Raw genomic sequence first — 20,729 nt, 5'->3', positions numbered from 1 at the left:
CTGTCACTCTTTCCCATCATTACCGCTTGGAGGGCTTGGATTTTCTGCAGGGGGATGCAGTAGCGTGTTGTGATCCCGGTTGCATCCATCTACTTGGCATTTGAACTGAGTTTTGGGGCAGTCTCTTGCAAAGTGTCCACTCTGTAGACACTTGATACAAAGGTTTTGGTCCGGCACCACCTTCCATTTGTCTTGATGAGGCTGTTTTTGAATTTCTTACACTTTCACAGCCTGTGTCGACCGCGACATACACTGCAAGCCGGCAATTTCTGTTTCTGTTTGCCACCCCTTTTCTGACCTTGAACACCTCCAAATAGTGTAGTCCATTTCTGAGCACCTCGACCTTGTGGATCCTTCCGTTTTGCACTGTCCCTTTCTTTCGAAGGACTGGCAGTTAAACTTCTCCAAACTCATTGTTAACAAGTGCAACCCTGTCCTTTAAGTGTTGCAAGAAGTCTGCAAACTTTGGTCTTGATCCATGTGAAATAATTCTTCCTGCGCGTTCCGCCCACTTTACTCTCATGAACAATGGGAGCTTCTTATTCAGTTCCCTCAATGTATTTGTGTGATTCAAATCACTGACATATTCAGGCCCATGCCTGACAGTGTCCTAATGGCTACATCTAAATGGCGGGCAAATGCAAGTAAACTTGCTCCATCTTTTTGCTTCAGAGGGGATAGGCTCTCCAATTTTCTGATGTGTGCTTTGGCTATGATGTGAGGGAGTCCAAAGTTCTCACGTAAAGTACTCTTGACAACATGATAACCCTCATCTACGGGTAAGTTCACACAGCTTTCGATTGCATCTCTTGCTTTTCCATAGCAGTGCTGAATTAACAGTTGCAGCCTTCTGGAGTTGTCAGGATTATCTTTCTCTAGGCAAGTCTCACAGTTATGCATAAACGAGACATACTTCATCGGGTCTCCATCGAAACGCATGTACTCAACTTTCAGAGTGGAGACAACTTGACGCAGTGCTTGTACCATCTCTAATCTGCCATCAGATGTAAATGATGCTGATTCTTGCATTTGAAATTCACCTGGATATGCACATGGGGTCTGGGACCATTGTACCTGGATTGGCCGCCGTGCTATCTCTTCAGATTTAAACTGTGGCATTAATGGCACCTGCACTTGTTGCAATTCATTCCTTAACACTGGTGGATTAACAAGTGGTGCTCTCAATGTCTTAGTGTCCTTTAAATTGTACGGTTGGTCTGCATATTTACATGTACCAGCCTCATCAACATAAAGTGTGCGTCAGTAGTAATGGTGGCCCATATGAGCGGTAACCAATCAGGAGCCGAGAAAGACAATAGGCTATTGTTTCGAGAACAATGGACGCTATTGTTTGCCAAATCCAAGATGGCGCTATTTATTTTCAGCCAATCAGGAGCCGAATTAAGAATTCAAGATGCCGGCGCCCACGAAAGTCGGTCATGTTGGAAAACAGCCTACCAGCCTCGACGGAGGACTGGGATCGGTCTCACGGATTTCCATGACGACACAAATCACGCCAGATGTCACGCAAAAATTGTCATGCAACTTCAAAATCGATACTTACAGTGTCCTGTGGTCCTAACGACAGAGGTCTGTCCGGCAAGTGGTTAGACTGAGAGACTTGGGTCCAAGGTCTGCCTATAGGGAGGCTATTCCAAAGCATCATGGGACGATGACCTCATTGAGAACCAATCAGAATGAATTAAAGTACTCACAGTAGTTGGCTTCCCCAGTCCCCCTCTCTTAAGGAGAGCACTAAACCAAACACCACACAATGTCAAATGTCACGAACTTTAATAGCAAATCTTTTGCGCTAACATTAAAAGATATGACGTCATTGCCATGTTGATCGAGTAAAAAGACCGGTTTCTATCGTCATCGCACAATGTTTCAAATGAACTTTAATGTCCAAAACGTTTGCGCTAAAATTACAGAAAGCTGGTCATTGTGTCTCAAATAAGATAACACTATGAAAGAAATGCAACCGAAATAATTTGATCTAGCGTAAATGCAATCTTTGACGAGTAGCGAATAATAAGCGAAGACAAAAATTCATAGGTTAAAAGGTGAGAAGAAAAAAATACCATTGAAATGCTTCAAGTGAAAATGAATTGCTAATGGCAGTTCGCAATAAAATCTAAACTCCTTGATCTCGACTGTTTCCTTGAGAAAAGCATCATTCAAAGGAATCTTGAACAAACAAAAGGCATTTTGGGCGACCATTGAAGAATTAACATAATTAGTCAGAGATGAAACATGGAATAAATTAAAACCGAAAAGCACATGTTTAGAAGCTGAAATCATGATAGACTGTATCTTAACCCTTGAGAATAAAATCAAAGGAATTTCAAAGAAACGTTTCGCGCTTGAAGTAAAGATTTAACTTCATTTACAAACACTGCAAATCGCTCCTAATTCAACAATTATAGTTGTCTAAGCGGGTTTCCAATAGCGCCAAAATAAATCACTTACATCAAATATAGTCCTTTCCTTCAAAGCGTCACACAACTAGCAATCGCTCAACTCCATAGCCACGAAGACAGGAAAGAATGTTACGCTTAGAAAAGAAGACGTGTGCTGAACGTTGTCACAAGTGAAATGAATTCTATCAAGACCGATTGACTTATAAACGGGTATTCACAAAACAATAAACAATGTCGCGTGGTTAACAACTAATGAGAGGATGGGGGATAGGGGGTACGCGATATCACGTGGTCAAGAATCAATGAGAAGACGGGGGGGATAAGGGGTTATACCGCACAGTAATGTCATTAAATTGTTATAACCAAAACAGAGTCTAAGTCTTTACAACGTTTATTGAATAATAACTCAAAAGAAAGAATTGATTATAATTTTAACTCTTAAAGTCTTGACCGGTTACAAAGTGTTGGGAACTAAACTCGTTTCCAGTTTCACAGACTCTTGGTCCCTGGCCCCAAAACGCACGATATTCTGTCCTAGTTTTCTTTGCTTGTGGTCATGAAGTCTTTGCCTGATGCGTTCCTTATTCTTGGCATAATAACGTCTCCAATATTCGTTGATCCGTTCCCTGTTGTTTTTACAGTATTGTCTTCGGTAATTTTTAATGTGTTCCTTTTTCTGTTGACAATAGGCTCTCTGTCTACGGGCGAGTCGTTCCTTGTTGTTTTCATACCATCTTTTACGACACCACCGCCACCACCTCATCCACCACCACCACATTTACCACCAACAACAACAACTAAACCACCACCACCACTGCCACCACCACCACATTTACCACCACCACCACATCCACCACCACATCCACCACTACCTACACCACCACCACTACATTAACCACCACCACCACAGCCACATCCATCACCTACACCACCACCACCACTACCACCAACACCACCACCACCACATCCACCACATTCACCACCACAGCCACATCCACCACCTACACCACCACCACCGCAGCCACCACCACCACCTACACCACCACCATCACTACCACCACATCCACCACATTCACCACCACAGCCACATCCACCACCTACACCACCATCACCGCAGCCACCACCACCACATTTACCACCACCACAGCCACATCCACCACCCCCACCACATCCACCACTACCTACACCACCACCACTACATTAACCACCACCACCACAGCCACATCCACCACCTACACCACCACCACCACTACCACCAACACCACCACCACCACATCCACCACATTCACCACCACAGCCACATCCACCACCTACACCACCACCACCACATTTACCACCACCACAGCCACATCCACCACCACCACCACATTCACCACCACCACCGCCACATCCACCACATTCACCACCACAGCCACATCCACCACCTACACCACCACCACCATATTTACCACCACCACCACCACATCCACCACCACCTACACCACCACCACATCCACCATCGCCACCACCACCACCATATGCACCATCACAACCACCACATTCACCACCACCACCTCCTATACCGCCACCACATTCACCACCGCCGCCGCCTCCACCACATTCACCACATCCACCACCTACACCACCACCACCACATCCCACCACCACCACCACCTACACCACCACCACCTACACCACCACCACCACCACCACAACCACATCCACCACCACCTACACCACCACCACATCCACCATCACGGCCACCACATTCACCACCACCACGGCCACATCCACCACATTCATTACCACAGTCACATCCACCAGATTCACCACCACCACCACCTCCTATACCACCACCATATTCACCACCACCGCCGCATCCACCACATTCACCACATTCACCACCACAGCCACATCCACCACCTACACCACCACCACCGCAGCCACCACCACCACAGCCACATCCACCACCACCACATTCACCATCACCATCACCACCACCACCACCACCGCCGCCACCACCTCCACCACACTCGTCAACTCCATCATTAATCATGTATAAAACTAAGGCATTAACTGCCTCAATTCATTTTGAGTCAAACTAGCAAGGAGTCATGTCCCTTTATTGTCGATATTGTCATAGACTATTCTCTCGTGCAGACAGTAGAATTCGTCACGAAAAACATAGTTGTCAAAGCAGTGGATCAGAAAAGACACGAGATGTCCCAAATGTCACATTTCTTACCGAAAAGCACCATGGGATCCCTAGTAGAATAGAAATGGGAGAAGCGTTTCGGTTCAAGACACCCTCCAGTATTTTGATCGTGGGCCCTTCTGGTTGTGGCAAGACTTGTTTTACCGAATCGTTACTCTTGGATCACTTGGCAGAATTGTTTGTAAACCCTCCCACTACGATTCATTATTGCTACGGGGCGTGGCAAGACGGATTTAGAGACATGGTAGACGCTGGTGTGCAATTTCACGAAGGGATTCCAGAGTCAGACCATCTCAAGTCATGGTTTCCGAAGGGTGGATTACTCGTATTAGACGATCTGATGGCAGAGGGAGATGAGGACAAAGCGTTGCTAGACTTATTCACCAAACACTCTCATCATCAAAATATCACCGTGTTGTACTTGTGCCAAGACATGTTTCCACCAGGGAAATAAGCTAAGAGTATTTCCAGGAACGCCCACTACATCGTAGCCTTCAAAAATCCAAGAGATCAATTAGGGATGAAGAATTTACTGCTTCAAGCTTTTCCCACTTGCTGGCAAGACATGATGGACGCGTATCAAAAAGTGACCGAACGACCGTTTGGGTACACGGTCCTGGATTTACATCCCGCCAGTGATGACAGGAAACGCGTGTTTAGTCACCTTATGACGCACGAAGGATACCCGCGCTGCCATCGAAGAAAGAGAGAGGATGTCTGACCCTTGACCGAAATGGTATATTAAACATCAGTTTAATCGACTCGGCTCATTTGAAGCACGTTGTCTTGGGTGAAGGTCGACGAGAATCATGGATGATCGTTCAACAGATATTTTTGGTCCCGTAGAAGATACCAATGATGAAAACGTAGAAGAGGAAGAGGAGGTGGACGAAGAGGAGCCTGAAGAGGAACAGGAAGAAGAGGAGATAGTAACAGCTCCGAAGAGGAAGAGGAAGCGGACGACGATGAACCGGATCCGTGGAGTCCGTTACGTCAAAATGTCGGGGAAGATCTCAAAGAAATCTACCTGAAAGAAGTCCAGCAGTTCCTGGATAAGGGAAAATCCCAAAACTATGCCGAAAATGCTGCTTTTAATGCCCTATTACCTGTAAGTAGAAGAAGGCTACGAAGGACTTACTTAGAGCGTCTAAAATGGACTCACCGTATCAAACTCGACGCAATACACCGTAAAGTCATGAAGACTCTTCGACGCTTTATTGAGGAAGACGACATGGATTTTGACGAAGCAGCCGAGTCGGCAGTGGCGAAACGGAAATTCCTGTTAAACAGACTTATACGAAAGAAATTACTTCCCGACGATGATGACGAAGAGGAAGTAGAAGAAGAGACCTGAATTAGCCATGTGCCTCTTATAAGAGTGTGTGACTCCAGGGTTTTAGTCATTATTTTTAACACACCACACATGCAAGATGACTTGCTCCAATCAATTGTCAGGGAATGACCAGAAGGTCGTCTGTAAAAAGGCCTACCACAAAAAATATTATTCAAGGAACAGAAAGCGAATCCTGGCCCAACAAAAAAATATCGTGCAGAGAACGTCGGAATTCTCAAAACCCGTCGTAAAAGATGGTATGAAAACAACAAAGAACGACTCGCCCGCAGCCAGAGAGCCTATTTTCAACAGAACAAGGAGCACATCAGAAATTACCGAAGACAATACTGTAAAAACAACAGGGAACGGATCAACGAATATTGGAGACGTTATTATGCCAAGAATAAGGAACGGATCAGGCAAAGACTTCATGACCAAAAGCAAAGAAAACTAGGCCAGAATATTGTGCGTTTTGGGGCCATGGACCAAGACTCTGCGAAACTGGAAACGAGTCTAGTTCCCAACACTTTTTTTTTTTTCCACTTGAAGCATTTCAATGGTATTTTTTTTCTTCTCACCTTTTAGCCTATAAATTTTTGTCTTCGCTTATTATTCGTTACTCGTCAAAGATTGCATTCACGCTGGATCAAATTAATTCTGTTCCATTTCTTTTGATAGTGTTATCTTATTTGAGACACAATGACCAGCTTTCTGTAATTTTAGCGCAAACGTTTTGGACATTAAAGTTCATTTGAAACATTGTGCGATGACGATAGAAACTGGTCTTTTTACTCGATCAACATGGCAATGACGTCATATCTTTTAATGTTAGCGCAAAAGATTTGCTATTAAAGTTCGTGACATTTGACATTGTGTGATGTTTGGTTTAGTGCTCTCCTTAAGAGATGGGGACTGGGGAAGCCAACTACTGTGAGTATTCTGATTGGTTCCCGATGAGGTCATCATCCCATGATGCTTTGCCACACCCTATATAGGCTAGACTCGGACCCAAGTCTCTTAGTCTGGCCGCTTGCTAGACGGACTTCTGTCGTTTAGGACCACAGGACACTGTAAGTATCGAGTTTGAAGTTGCATGACATTTTTTTGCGTGACCCTGGCGTGATTTGTGTCGTCATAGAAATCCGTGAGACCGATCCCAGTCCTCCGTCGAGGCTGGTGGGCTGTTTTCCAACATGGCCGACTTTCGTGGGCGCCGCCATCTTGAATTCTTAATTCGGCTCCTGATTGGCTGAAAATAAATAGCGCCATCTTGGATTTGGAGAACAATAGAGCCCATTGTTCTCCTAACAATAGCCTATTGTCTTTCTCGGCTCCTGATTGGTTACTGCCCATATAAGCGTCCATTTCTACTTGCGTCCAGTTGCCAAAAACGCTGGGTTGGGTACAGGAGTACTGACTGTTTCGCAGGCCTTAACACCTGAGATCCTAATTCTGTCATTGTCTCTTAATTTAGGAACTTCATCCAAAGGTGCAGACCTTCGCATTGGTTGCTCAAGTCGGTTTAATTGAGGCTGAGTTGCCGCCCTTGTCTGATGCTGAGTGGGGTGTAAAGGCTCCAAATGCTGCACTGAATACTTATGTGGCTGTATTAACTGAGACTGAGCTGCCTCCCTTGTCTGCTGCTCAATGGGGTGTGAAGGCTCCAAATGCTGCACTGATTGCTCATGTGGCTGCATTAACTGAGATTGAGCTGCCTCCTTTGTCTGCTGCTCAATGGGGTGTAAAGGCTCCTCAGGTATCAACTCTGCTAAACGTTCCTTGTACTGACTATCCCTGCACTGGTCTTCAAGCTCTTTATAAACATTAACACTTGCCATAGCCCGCTCCTCCTCCATCTCGGCCTCCATTTAAGTCCCTTTCATAATGAATTTCATTCATTTTACGCTGCAACTGTTATTCACGCAGAAGCTGTTTGGTTTTCAACTAAGCGAGGGCAAGTTGTTCTTTCCTCTTTGCTAATATCATAGAAGCTGAACTTGAGCCAGAGGACCCACCTTTCGAACTCTTGCTTAACTTCCTTGTAAAGGACTTTATGTCATCATGTCGCCCTTTAGTAGACATAGCTTTTGACTTCCAAGACTCAACTGCAATTTCAAATGCTGCCTTCTGCGCCATCTGCTCCTTGTAGCTATCATTGGCCCTGTCGAGTTCTTCACAACGACTAAGAACATCAAGGCATTCAATGTGCCCTTCATGGGCTTTAACAAACTTCCGCCAAGCATCTTCATATGAATCCTGATTTAATTTTAGATCCTCCAAATTTCCACAGTTGTCCGTTATTTCTTTAATGTTTCCTCTAAGTCTGGTAAGGGTTGCGATGTAACCTGAACGGGAATTTTTTAGTGTGTTTCCCCTTTCTGCCATTCTGCTTTCAAAATTAATGTTACAAGGTACTTTAATGCAGGAACTTTTTCTCAAATAAGTTCCAATGTTAGCTTCGGACGAGGCGTCCCGGGCACTTTGTTCAAATTTGCTACCAACAGGCAGTGATCGAATAGACATTTCTGTTTCAACAGCAATGTACAAATAATGTCAAACACAAACAATGTTTTCCCGGAGAACGAAATAATTGTCAGTTAAACAGGTGAAATCCCAACCAAACACGAAACAATGTTGTCCCTGAGAACAAACAGCCATCGATCAAACAGACACAATTTAATCCAAACACGAAGTAGCGGCGAAATCATCTTATTTAAGCTCAAAGCAGTTACAGTTCTTCCTGAGAACAAATAATTGTGAACAATAATCAGACGAAATCCAATGCAAACACGAAGCAATGTTCTCCCTGAGAACCAAATAGTTGTCAATAATAGCCAGACGAAATCCAATGCAAACACGAAGCAATGTTCTCCCCGAGAACCAAATAGTTGTCGATAATAATCAGACGAAATCCAATGCAAACACGAAGCAATGTTCTCCCCGAGAACCAAATAATTGCCGATAATAATCAGACGAAATCCAATGCAAACTCGAAGCAATGTTCTCCCCGAGAACCAAATAATTGCCGATAATGATCAAACGAAATCCAATGCAAACACGAAGCACTGTTCTCCCCAAGAACCAAATAGTTGTCGATAATAATCAGACGAATTCCAATGCAAACACGAAGCAATGTTCTCCCTGAGAACCAAATAATTGCCTCCTGAGAACCAAATAGTTCCTCAACTGTAACTTCCGTAAGCTGGTCTTTACTATCAACGTACCAAAAACAAAAACTCGCTGCCTTCCAAAAAACGTCCCACGTGCGATATCCTGGGGAAATGTCACTTGACACTACAAACCCGGATGTGACAAACGGTAGCCGCAATTTCTCTATCATTAAGGATTGTTTAAGCCTACATTTACATCATGGTGGCGTTTGCGAAGGGAGTAGAAATCGAAAATACTGTGATTTGTTGGCCGCAGCGAACGCTGGAAATACTGAAAACATTCAAGACCGCTCAATATCTTCGGTTCATTGACAATTTTTCCTTGCTTGTCTTTTTTGTTTACATCGTTTCATTATACATGTTGATAGTAGATGAAAATTTTCAAGACCGTTTCCTTATACATGTATGCACATGTAACTAAATATTTTAAAATGCCCAAACACCTGTATTTGTTTACACGAAACCGCTTCCACTTATGGGATGTGGTCAAGTTTCACTTCTTTTGATGCTGAAAAGACATTCAAAACTTCAGAGAGGTAGTAATCAACTCTTCAAAGAAACCCGCTAGTTTATTTTGTTTACTCTGTCATTTGAAGATTTTCGATTTCTATTTCCCTATCTTACATGTGCATTGTATCAACTTATATAAATAATTGACTGTTGTTGTTGAAGCATACAAGCAAAAGTATGGCTTGGTGACAAGTTCACGAGGCTTGCTCAACACAACAACTTTATTCTCTAAGCATCTTGGGTAATACAACACAACTTCCGGTTACGAATATATTACAGTTGTTTTTCCTTTCAGTTAATTTAATTCAGATGAGCGTTGCTCAATCACTACAAAATAATTTTTACATTGTATGTGCTTAATGAATCATACATGTACATATCACGTGCTTTGAATCAATATGAAATTAATTATGATCCCCTTAGTAATAATATTGTATCATCCTCCCTTTTGTAAGATTCTTACTTAACTTGTAACCACTTTATTACAAGACATTATAGCACCTGATGGCAATAAATTATATATATATATATATATATATATATATATATATATATATATATATATATATATACGGTATATGAAAGAACCCCTGACCCTGTACACCCCAGATAATCATATTTATACCGTATAAATTAATTTAAAAGTAGCCTGTATCCCTTGTGGATCCTCCATTGTCATCCGCTAAGTTGACTTCGGTCGCGTATCATGAATTTGATCCTTAGTTGGATTTCAAACGGAGTTATAGGCTTCCCCTACCTTGTCACCTTGAAAGAAAATTTCCCGGGAGACCACGTTCTATACCACGTAAAATCACATCTTCGATTGCCGTGTTGCCAGCATGGTTGTCCTGATGGTGTAGTGGATATCACACCCGACTAGTAGCGGGGGGACGTGGGTTCAAATCCCACTCAGGGCGAATTTTCTTTCAAACAGTTATTCACTTTATATATATATATATAATTATATGTATTTTTTTTCCTGTGATAAATTGGCTAACAAGTGGGTTTGTTCTTGCCACTGTGTCTCTGAATTGGCTTACTGTCGTCTACAAACCATTCGTAATAAATCTTTGCTACGACTAACTCAGATACTAGACACAAAAGCAGGTATTAAAGAACAGATACATTTCTTACAAATTAATATTTACTGCATTTAGTTAATCACTTAAGTTCTATAACATTGCTTTTCTCCAGTGAGAAATTTTGTGCAAAGCCTGAAGTTGTAGGTTGCAAAAACAAGTTCCGTCAGTAGTTGCCAATCACTTAAAATCAGGTTTAGATACTGTAAACTGAATGGCAGAAAGCGAGGAAATTAGAAATTGTCTCAAATACACAAGTGACAAAAGAGGTAAACTTGACTGAAATCTATAGACTCCTTTTTTTTTAGGTTTAGGGTTAAGGTTAGGCCTAAGGGACAAGGTGGGAGGTGCGGTGGCTTATGAATAGTGCGCTCAGCAATGGATCGAGTGGTCCGTGTTCGCGCCCTGGTCAAGGACATTGTGTTGTGCTTTTGGGCAAGACACTTTTACTCTCACAGTGCCTCTCTCCACAAAGGTGTATAAATGGGTACTGGTGAATTTAATGCTGGGGGTAATCCTGTGATCGACTAGCATCCTATCCAGGGGGTTGTAGAAATACTCCTAGTCGCTTCGTGCTACAGAAACCGAGATAATCGTGGCCTGATGGTGGTTTACAAGGCAAGCTGCTGGGACCGTGATGATTTTTATATAGGAAAAACAAAGCGTCTACTACACGATAGAAAAACTGAACATTTTAAGGCCCTTGCTAAACGCGGTCACACCTCAGCCATTGCGGATCACGTTACCTCCACGGGTCATAATATTAAATGGGACAATTTTGATATCTTAGCAACTGGTAGGTCAGATATACATTGTAAAATTAAGGAAACATTGTTAATTCGTGATTTAAAGCCAGCCTTGAATGAAAACGTTGGCAGTGAAAAACTTTTTCTTTACTAGCATTTTGTATTGTTATTATTATTATGGTGATTTTTTTTTTCTCTCCCGCAGACTCATCTGTTTGTTATTAACTATTAGTCTTGTTACATATTATTAGATACCAGTCTTTTTCTTTTTCTTCGCGTTTAAATTTCGATTGTAATCTAGTTAATGGTCACTTCTGAAGATGTATGTTGTACATACGAAACGTCAAGGAAATTAACTTTGTTTAACATGCGTTTTGGTTCCATGTTTATCACCGCGGTTTGTGTTTTGTTTCTTCTAAAGCTACGATGGCCAAGGAAAAAGAGTTTTTACGATGTGGCCTGATGAGCCACTTGGCTCGTATGCAGAATTTACCTTTTACTTAGGGACAAGGTACTGTATAAAGTGGAGGGAGGGACAGGGGAGTCAGAACCTCCCACTTCCCATACCTCTATCTCTTGACTCCCGCCCTCGTTCGTCCTGCTCCTGTCCCCTGTAAATTAAAGAGACTCAAAACACATCCTAGTCATTTAGCTGCACAATCCTTAGGCACTTCCTTTTTTCTTCGTTTTCAACCTTGCTACTCTTACCCAGGTCTTTCAAGTGAATGACCTATGACATAACCACTGTCAAAGGGTTTCATCTTGAGCCTCATTTTGAGCCCAAGGGTGAATTTTTCTTTCCCCGTCGGCCTAGAAGTCTCTAAAGACACTAAGCGAAAGTTAAATAACATTTTCAGTTCTTGTTTTTGAAAGTATTTGAAGCCTTAATGAATGACAAAAATTAGCATTTTGCATTTCTCTCCGGATTCCTGCCCTCTTAGCACTCCTGCTTCCTGCCCCCTATTCTCCCGGACTCCTGCCGCCTGTCTCTCCCCACCATCAACAGATGGCTGAATGTCCAGGAGAGGAGTTGCCATATGGAGAGCATTGGTCAGTGTTCTCCCAGTTGGTGTTTTTACAGCATTGATGTTGTGGAAATCATCCATGGACAGTATCTAAAAGGACTTTTGCTGAGCCAAAATAGAAAAAATGTACAATAGAAGAAGTTTTCTATTGGGAAATCCAGATAATAGTAAATAAATATGTAAACAAATATTAATTTTAGAAAGTTATACAGAGTCTCAGGCTCTAAGGTAATGTGCTCATAAATTATCTGGGTGGCCTTATAATCAGAAGATTGTTGTGTGAATACAGGGGGGATAGCCTATTTATAACTAAAAGTGAAATTCATATATTGAGTTTCAACTGGAAGTTGTTATTACCCAGATTTTATGGTATTTTTGTTTTCTTACAATAACATATGCATGTATTTTTAATTACCCTTTAAACAGCTTTGTATTCCAGGTCTTCTGTCATCTTAAGATAATCAGATGTCATGTACCTCTTGTGGTTTTTTTTTTTTTTCTCGCTCTCTCAAACTCTAATAGCTATGCAACTAGTTTAAAACAATTTTCACACTTTAGAGAAACTAAAAGCAAAATACAGAACTGCAACAATTCGAAATTATGACAAGAAACAAAGAAACAATAATAAACATGAAAATTTGAAATTTTATTTTCGTCAGTCTCAAGCTTCCTGAAGTACAGTATAATTAAAATTGGAAATTTTATAATAAAACATACCTCAGTGAATTCTTCCTCGAGTTGAGGCCAGATTTTGAACCCTTTTGGGGCTTCAGTCCTACACTTGTTACACCAACGTGTCCAAGATTTATACGAAGCACTGCTTTGGCCAACTTAGTCTATAATTCGGTGATACCAAGTGAGGACAGGATGACCGTGTTTTAATACTTACTCGAGTGCCCCCAATCGAACAAGTAGGGGTGGCGAGTGGTAAATGCGAGACTTTGCGAGATGACGAGATTAGCGTTTTTCTTTGCGAGCCCGACACATTTTGATTTCTTCAACTGCGAAACCGAGACTTCAAAGTGTTTCAAATGCGAACTCAAGACGTTCAGGTTCTAAGATGTTGTGATGTCATTTAACTTTGCTAAAAAAAAATTAACAAATCGGTACTTCGCGACTTTCTGAGCCTTGAAAAAAAATCAAGACTGCGAGACAGCTTTGTGAGAAAAATCGAGACTGCGAGACGCACATAACCGCTAAAAAACAAGACTGCGAGACCCGTGAAATTCGGCGAAAATTTTGCGAGACCCATGGTTTTTGAAAACCATTCACCACCCCTAACAAGTGGACGAACACGAGCATGTCTTCCAGACAAATTTGATCGAGATGCCGTTGACATACCGATTCATACGATTCAAGCCCACCAATTCAACAAACTTGAGAAGTTGATGTCCTCAGAGCACTGCTACAGCCACACAAAGGCTTCCTAGTTTTAGCCCCGGGGGGTACTTTGGGAATTTCTGGGTGGGGGTGTGCCCCTGGGACCCTGGAACCCTTAGCCTATACCAGCGCTAGTTCAGCTGAATTTTGCTACCCTATACTTGAGTAAACTCCCCAAATCCCCCCATCTATTGACACTGTTGAGGCTGATTTGCGTAAATTTAAACTTGCCGATTTCATTTTTTCATATTTTTGAGTGACAATTCCTGATTTCCTTAGTCTAGATAAAATCCTCAACCAACTAATCAGTTTTGTGAAAAATTATACCCTATTCTAGACCCAAACGCTCTAATTTATATACCCTATCCTAGAGTAAACTACTTGAAAACCATACCCTTCGCAGCGGCACATACCTATATAGCCCATATATGGCAGTGCTTCCCCCCCCCCCCGGGGTTTTAGCCTTAGCGCGCATCAGAACGTAAATTGCACTGACTAGCCGCTTGCGAGCATTAACTCTCACAAAACAGCAACAATTTCACACCGTGTGCACGTTCAGTTTCGCTTTGGCACAATATATAATATTAACTGAGAACTATCCAACAAATGAGCGGAGTTTAAAAGCTAAGTTTTCAGTGTGCGCTCTAAGTTTTGTATCTTTTTCACTGACGACAAGACTCGCGGCGAAAACAATGTAAAAGTTGCAGGCAGGAGGGGAGGGAGAGGTGAACACGTCAGATTTGGCTGACCCGATGATCATGGCCATTATGACGTCACGGCGAAAGAAGCGCGCAAATGTACAAAATTTTCGAAAATGGCGTCGTCGCCTCTCGCCGATACAACTTTTTGAGACAGATTTCTCCAGTCATCCCAGCTTCAAATGGCATTGTATTTGGATCTCAAGGAGTAATTATCATTTTTATTTCTTGAGAGATAAGTAGATTTTAATTATAACCGAAAAATCTTGTATAAAGTGTATTTAAAGTGTTACAGTCATCGCTCTCCGGTGGTAATATGTGGGGCAAAATTTTGACTATTCGTCCTGTAAAATTACCTTCTTTACGTGATCGTAACCTAAAGAAACGTGTAACTTGGTCACAGAATAGCTTATATGTATAGGAAAACATTGTAATTAAAGATAATTTTGAAGAATCACCATTAAAAATGATCAGTCCATTTGAGTATGAAATATCTGCAATTTTGTGCTCGGCACATATTCTGCAACAGGCCTAGCAAACAGAAATACCATCCACAATGATTGAAATGAGAACTTTCTCAAACAAGAACTCAAGCTTAGTTATTTAAATAAGACTTAAAGCCTGCCTACTGCACAACGGTGGTTAAAATGCAGACAGAGGATAAAATGCAGACTGCAGACCTTTGAGAAACATATTGTATTCCCATTTCCTTTATTTAACAAATAATGAAGCCTAAGCCGTGTATTACACTGTGATAAAAATGTAGAAAACACGAGCCGCAGTTTTCTACATTTCTTGAGCGTTCTAAAATGTCTGGAGTGTTTTATCACAGTGTAATACATGGCTCAGACTTCTTTATTTACTTCATGATATAGATTTTACACGCGCAAAACAATAAAACATGCTTTTTCTACGTTTTATACTCGGACAAAACATGGGTTTTCGACCAATTAGAGTGCACACAGGATCCTATCTATATTATAAAGTGAGCTAAGTACTCCGGTTGGCCTGAAATATACGGCTCAGGTTAGCTAGTGTATGGTTAGCTCGATCTCTCTATAAATGAAAATGGGAATATGATGTTCTTAAAAGGCCTGCAGTCTACATTTTACCCATGGTTTGCAGTCTAGTCTTGTAAGACTTTTCTCTAAACATGTTGACATACAAGTAAGGCCCTCTTTCCTCTGCATAGGCCTCTTTTGTCCTGCTTTGACCGTAGGCTGGCAGTTCAGAGTACATGTACAGTCGACTCTCGATAACTCAAACCCTCGCTAACTTGAACCTTCCGCTAACTCGAAACAATGTTCATTTCCTTTCAGGCCATTTTCTATATAATTTTACCCTCGATAACTCTAACCATGTCTGTCAATATGTGTCAAGTCAAAACAAACAGTGAACCGCAGTCCTAATTTTTTTTTTTTGAAGCAGCCGTGTGGTTTATACGAAATCAAGAAATGTGTTGTTCCATTTTCACTCGCTTCCATGTACTGTATAATTTAATTTGATTAAAATGTACACTGCATGAATAGAAAAAGGAAATTGCGTGAACTTTGAAAATGTCAAATACATGATGTCACTACATAGATTAAACGAACCACTGTAGTTATGGAGACTTTACTGACCTCAAAACGGACGCCGTAAAACTAAAATAAATGCAAAAATTACTCTAATGACCCGATGCGAATATTTGTCGAACAACGCTACGTAACATACATGAAAATAAAATTGGGAATAAAGTTCAAAAAACAGAAACTTAATAAACTTAGGACAAAAATATACACTTTGTTACCTTGTACAGCCTTAGGACCGCGAAAGGGACAAAAAAGCCACGCTAAACGAGCGTAAATCCACTAAAACTTGGGTCAAAACCTCACGACCACGCTAGTCAAAACCACACTGGTCACGTGACCCTAAACCGCGCGCGGACTGGACTGGCAACAGCCACATGGCTCCCCACAGTGGGAATCTACTGTCCTTATAATGTGAAATGTTCTGACAGCTTTCAAAAAAAAATCCCTAAGATAAAACGGAAACAACAAAAATTAATAAGTTCTGAGTTTCTAAAAGACAGTTCAATGTCCACAATAAACACTCTTGCTGTTCCAGTCAGCAGCGTTCCCTAGGTCAATACTGCTCCTTCAGTCAATGCTTGTCTTGGCTTGGCTCCTCGTCGGGGAATTCTTTCTTGAATGAGAACTAGTTTGTGGACGGGTCGTTCGAGGTACTGCACTTCATTAGTTCTCCGTCCTTGCTTGTCAAGAGCACGAGTTACCATGGCAAGTTTAATCTTCCTTACAATTCCATCGTGGCTCGAGAATGCTTCTTCAACTCTCGCTAGCCTCCATGCATTTCTAGGGACGTTTTCATCTTTTACCATGACGACATCATTCACTACCATATTGCGTTGGGGTTTGATCCACTCCTTGCGAAGTTGAAGTGTATGAAGGAACTCCTTCCTCCACCTATCCCAAAATACGTTCGCTAGATGCTGAACTCTCCTCCATCTTCTGCGAAGGTAGAGATCTTCTCTTACAAAGACGCTTGGAGGTGGCATTAGCACTTTGCTCTTCATGGTCAACAAGTGATTTGGCGTCAGCGGTTCTGGTGAATCTGGGGAAGACATGTCATTCAAAGCCAGTGGTCTTGGAATTCACCACTGCTTGGACTTCCTTCAACAGGGTACGGAAGCTTTCATCGTTCAGCTGGTGGCCGGCTTCTCCTAACAGAGACGCAAGAACGCTTCTCACTGTCCTAATTTGTCTTTCCAAAGAACCTCCCATGTGACTAGCTGATGGGGGATTCATTTTGAATGAAACCCATTCGCAGTTCTCTTCCAGCAAGGTGTTACGTACTTTGTCTTCATCCATCTTACTCAGAGCCTCTTGCAATTCTCTTTGGGCTCCGACAAATTAAATTCGTTCCACGATCTGACCTCAGCTGGCGTATTGGACCACGCTCTGCTTGAAAACGCCTCAACGCGTTGATAAAGGAGTCGGTTTCTAGTGTATTTGCGGTCTTGATATGGATGGCACGGGACGCCATACATATGAACAATACACCGTATCTCTTAGTCTCCTTCCGGCCTTCCTTTAGTAGAAACGGGCCAAAATAGTCGACCGCACTGTACGTGAACGGTGGACCAGGTTCTACGCGATCTTCTGTGAGGTCCGCTAACTTTTGCTGCACAAGCGGTGCACGCAGCTTCCTGCAGACGACACACTTTGAAACAAGATTCGCCACCACTGATGTTCCACCAATTATCCAGTAACCACGTTGTCTGACTTCATTGTGAGTCATTCCGCTACGTTGATGCTTGATTGCTTGGTGACAATATTGCAGAATGAGATTTGTGGTGTGCGACCGTCTTGGTAGGATGACTGGATGCTTGGAAACTTCGGGCATATTGGCTCTACGTAGTCGGCCACCAACACGTAGGATATCATTTGCATCCAAGTATGGGTCTAAGCAATAAAGACTGCTACACTTCTTAAGGTTAAGATTGCGCTGCTTGGCTCTCCTTCTATCAGTAAATTCGTCGTTCGTTTGAAGCGTGGACAGAGCCTTGATTTCTTCTTTGAAATGCTCATGTTGAAGACAGTGAATTATTGCCATCTCAGCGTGACCAATCTCTTCCATGTCTACGGGATGATAACGTGAGGCACTATCCTCCACTGACTTACTGCTTTGAGCTTCTGTAGGTTTCTGGAATCTTCTTTCCTTTAATAGACGTTTAAACCGCAAGCAAACTGCCACTGCTCTTCTCACTTTAAACCAGTTGGAAAACTGATCCAACCTGGCAGTCTCAAGGTGATCAGGAAAGCTCTCTTCACTCTGTGTTGCAAGGGTGGACACCTTGACTTCTGGATCATTCGGATCCAAGGGCTCTGGAGTGTTCTCTACTTCTGCTTGATAAGCACAAGGGTTCCATAGGAAGTGACGGCCTCTTAACCATCGGTAATTATCAGCTAAGAGCTGCTTGGCTGTCAGACCTCGGGAAGCAGCATCTGCTGGGTTGGAGTGTGTGTCAATATACTGCCACTGCTGAGCTTGGGTGTGTTCATGGATCTGTTGTACACGATTAGCTACGAAAACATGAAAGCGTCTGGTTACGTTGTTAATGTACCCCATCACCACCTTACTATCCGTCCAAAAGAATTGAGTAACATCTTGGTAATCAAGCTCATGGCCAAGCCACTGACTCACTCTGACTGACACGACGGCAGCTGTCAACTCTAAGCGTGGGATGGTTACTGACTTTAATGGCGTGACGCGGGACTTTCCCACAACCAAGGAACAATGGGCTTGATCACTTTCGTTCAATAGACGCAGATAGCTGCACTGACCGTAGCCTGCTTGACTCGCATCTGAAAAGTGGTGCAGTTCGACTACCTTAGGGTCTCCAAATTCTTCAGGTTTGTAGCATCTTGGAATCTTGAGATCTTCTAGGAGTCGCAACTCATCTCGCCATTGCTCCCACCGTGGTCTTAGCTGATTACTGATCAGGTCGTCCCAGCCAGCACTTTCCCGACACAGGTCTTGTAATATCTGTTTGCCAAGAAGGATCAAGGAGGCTACAAGCCCAAAGGGATCATAGACTGAAATTGATGTAGATAAGATGCCTCCTCTTGTAAGTGAACGGTCTTGGATAACTATGCGGAATTGGAAGCTGTCAGTCTGTGTGCACCACATTATGCCAAGTGTTCGCTCAATTGGCAAGGGATCTCTCGTCAGGTCTAGCTCCTGAAGTCCTTTTGCGCGATCTTCAGGTGGAACGGCTTGTATAACTTCTTTCTTGTTCCTGCTAAACTTATGCAACCTAAGGCCTGCTTTTGCACACATGGCTTGACAGTTCTTAATGAGGTTGGCGGCCGTGTCAACACATTTTACAGACTTCAGTCCATCATCAACGTCAAAGTCTCTTCTCATGAAGTCTGCAGCTTCTGAATCGAACTCCTCCTCTCCATCATCGGCAGCTCTTTTGAAGGCAAAATTTGCACATCCTGGCCAAGAAGCTGCACCGAACAAGTGTACTTTCATGCGATACTCTTCTGCTTCATTCTTCAAATCACCGTGACTCCAGCAAAAGAATCCGAGGAGGTCTCGGTCTGCCTCGTTGACGAAGAACTGGTGGAACATTCCTTGTACATCACATGTCGGGGCCACAGCCTCCTGACGGAACCGGCAGAGGACACCCATTAGATTATTTGTCAAATCGGGCCCTTGGAGCAAGTTCTTATTCAGGGATGTTCCTTTGTATTGTGCACTACAGTCAAAGACTACTCTTATTTGGCCAGGCTTTCTCCGTGATGTGGAACATAGTTAATCTTGCGATCCCCAATCTTGATACCAGTTTCGTCTTGAGGGGAAGCCCTTTCTGCGCATTCTTTAATCATATCTTCCATGAATTCAACATAGTCTCTGTAGTACTTCGCATCTCTTCTGAATCGTGCTTTCAGTTGAGACAGGCTTCTTAATGCTTGTGATCGACTGTTTGGCAACATAACAACCTGAGAGCGCAAGGGCAATGGCATTTCATAGTGTCCATCTTCTCTTTGGCAGATTCCTTTATCCAGGACAGGGTAGATGGGTTCTTCTGTTCTGCTCTTTCGTGAAAGTCTCTTTCGAACATCTCCATCACATGAGCTGGGCAAATGATTTCCTTTGCTCAGGACTCCACAGCAAACATTGCATCTTCATTGATTACAATCTTGTTGACCAAGCTTTCTGACAGTTCCTCAAAGTCTTCATCTGGGGGAGACTTGCAAACTCTTCCAACAATGCCCCGACCAAGATCGGTCTTAATGCCTTACGGGTCATTCTCCCCCAGGAATCACTTCACGCGGTTTGATAGCCTTTGTGCAGTTAGTTCCAATCAACATTCCGACCTGTACATCTTCTCTATATGGCATAAGTTCTTCAGCAATACAGTTTAGATGGTCCCACTGCATGGCGACTTCTGGCTTTGGAATTTGCTGGGGCTTGTATGGAATAGCTTCTCTTGTGTAGAACCTTGGCAACGGAATGTGTACTGGGCGTTTTATATCTGTAACAACAAGACCTTGAACCTTCTTGCACTCAACTATTTCATTCTCTTGATGCACTATTGACAAGCGAAGGTGACTTGTTACACTGTCAACCTCCAAGGTTTGTTCTAGCTTCTCTGTGATGAAG

General features: G+C 42.7%; 4 protein-coding genes across 4 annotated transcripts in view; 1 reads left to right on the top strand and 3 right to left on the bottom strand.

Annotated features, from left to right (window-relative positions):
- The window catches only part of LOC145486038 (uncharacterized), a 126,399-nt gene that overhangs the window by 18,904 nt on the left and 86,766 nt on the right, over positions 1-20,729 (bottom strand). The window lies entirely within an intron of this gene.
- Positions 571-1,119, bottom strand: LOC145464926 (uncharacterized). The gene has a single exon (XM_081448742.1). The coding sequence runs from the start codon at positions 1,117-1,119 to the stop codon at positions 571-573; it is 549 nt and encodes a 182-aa protein (XP_081304868.1).
- Positions 4,517-5,071, top strand: LOC145486018 (uncharacterized). The gene has a single exon (XM_081464717.1). It carries the CDS (start codon positions 4,517-4,519, stop codon positions 5,069-5,071), a length of 555 nt encoding a protein of 184 aa, XP_081320843.1.
- On the bottom strand, positions 17,427-19,754 carry LOC145464917 (uncharacterized). Its single transcript, XM_081448733.1, has one exon. It carries the CDS (start codon positions 19,752-19,754, stop codon positions 17,427-17,429), a length of 2,328 nt encoding a protein of 775 aa, XP_081304859.1.

The sequence above is a fragment of the Orbicella franksi genome, chromosome 1 (assembly GCF_964199315.1).
Source record: "Orbicella franksi chromosome 1, jaOrbFran1.1, whole genome shotgun sequence".
Classification (NCBI taxonomy): domain Eukaryota; kingdom Metazoa; phylum Cnidaria; class Anthozoa; order Scleractinia; family Merulinidae; genus Orbicella; species Orbicella franksi.
The sequence above is the reverse complement of the archived record's forward strand: the minus strand, read 5'-3'. Positions and strand labels throughout refer to the sequence as shown.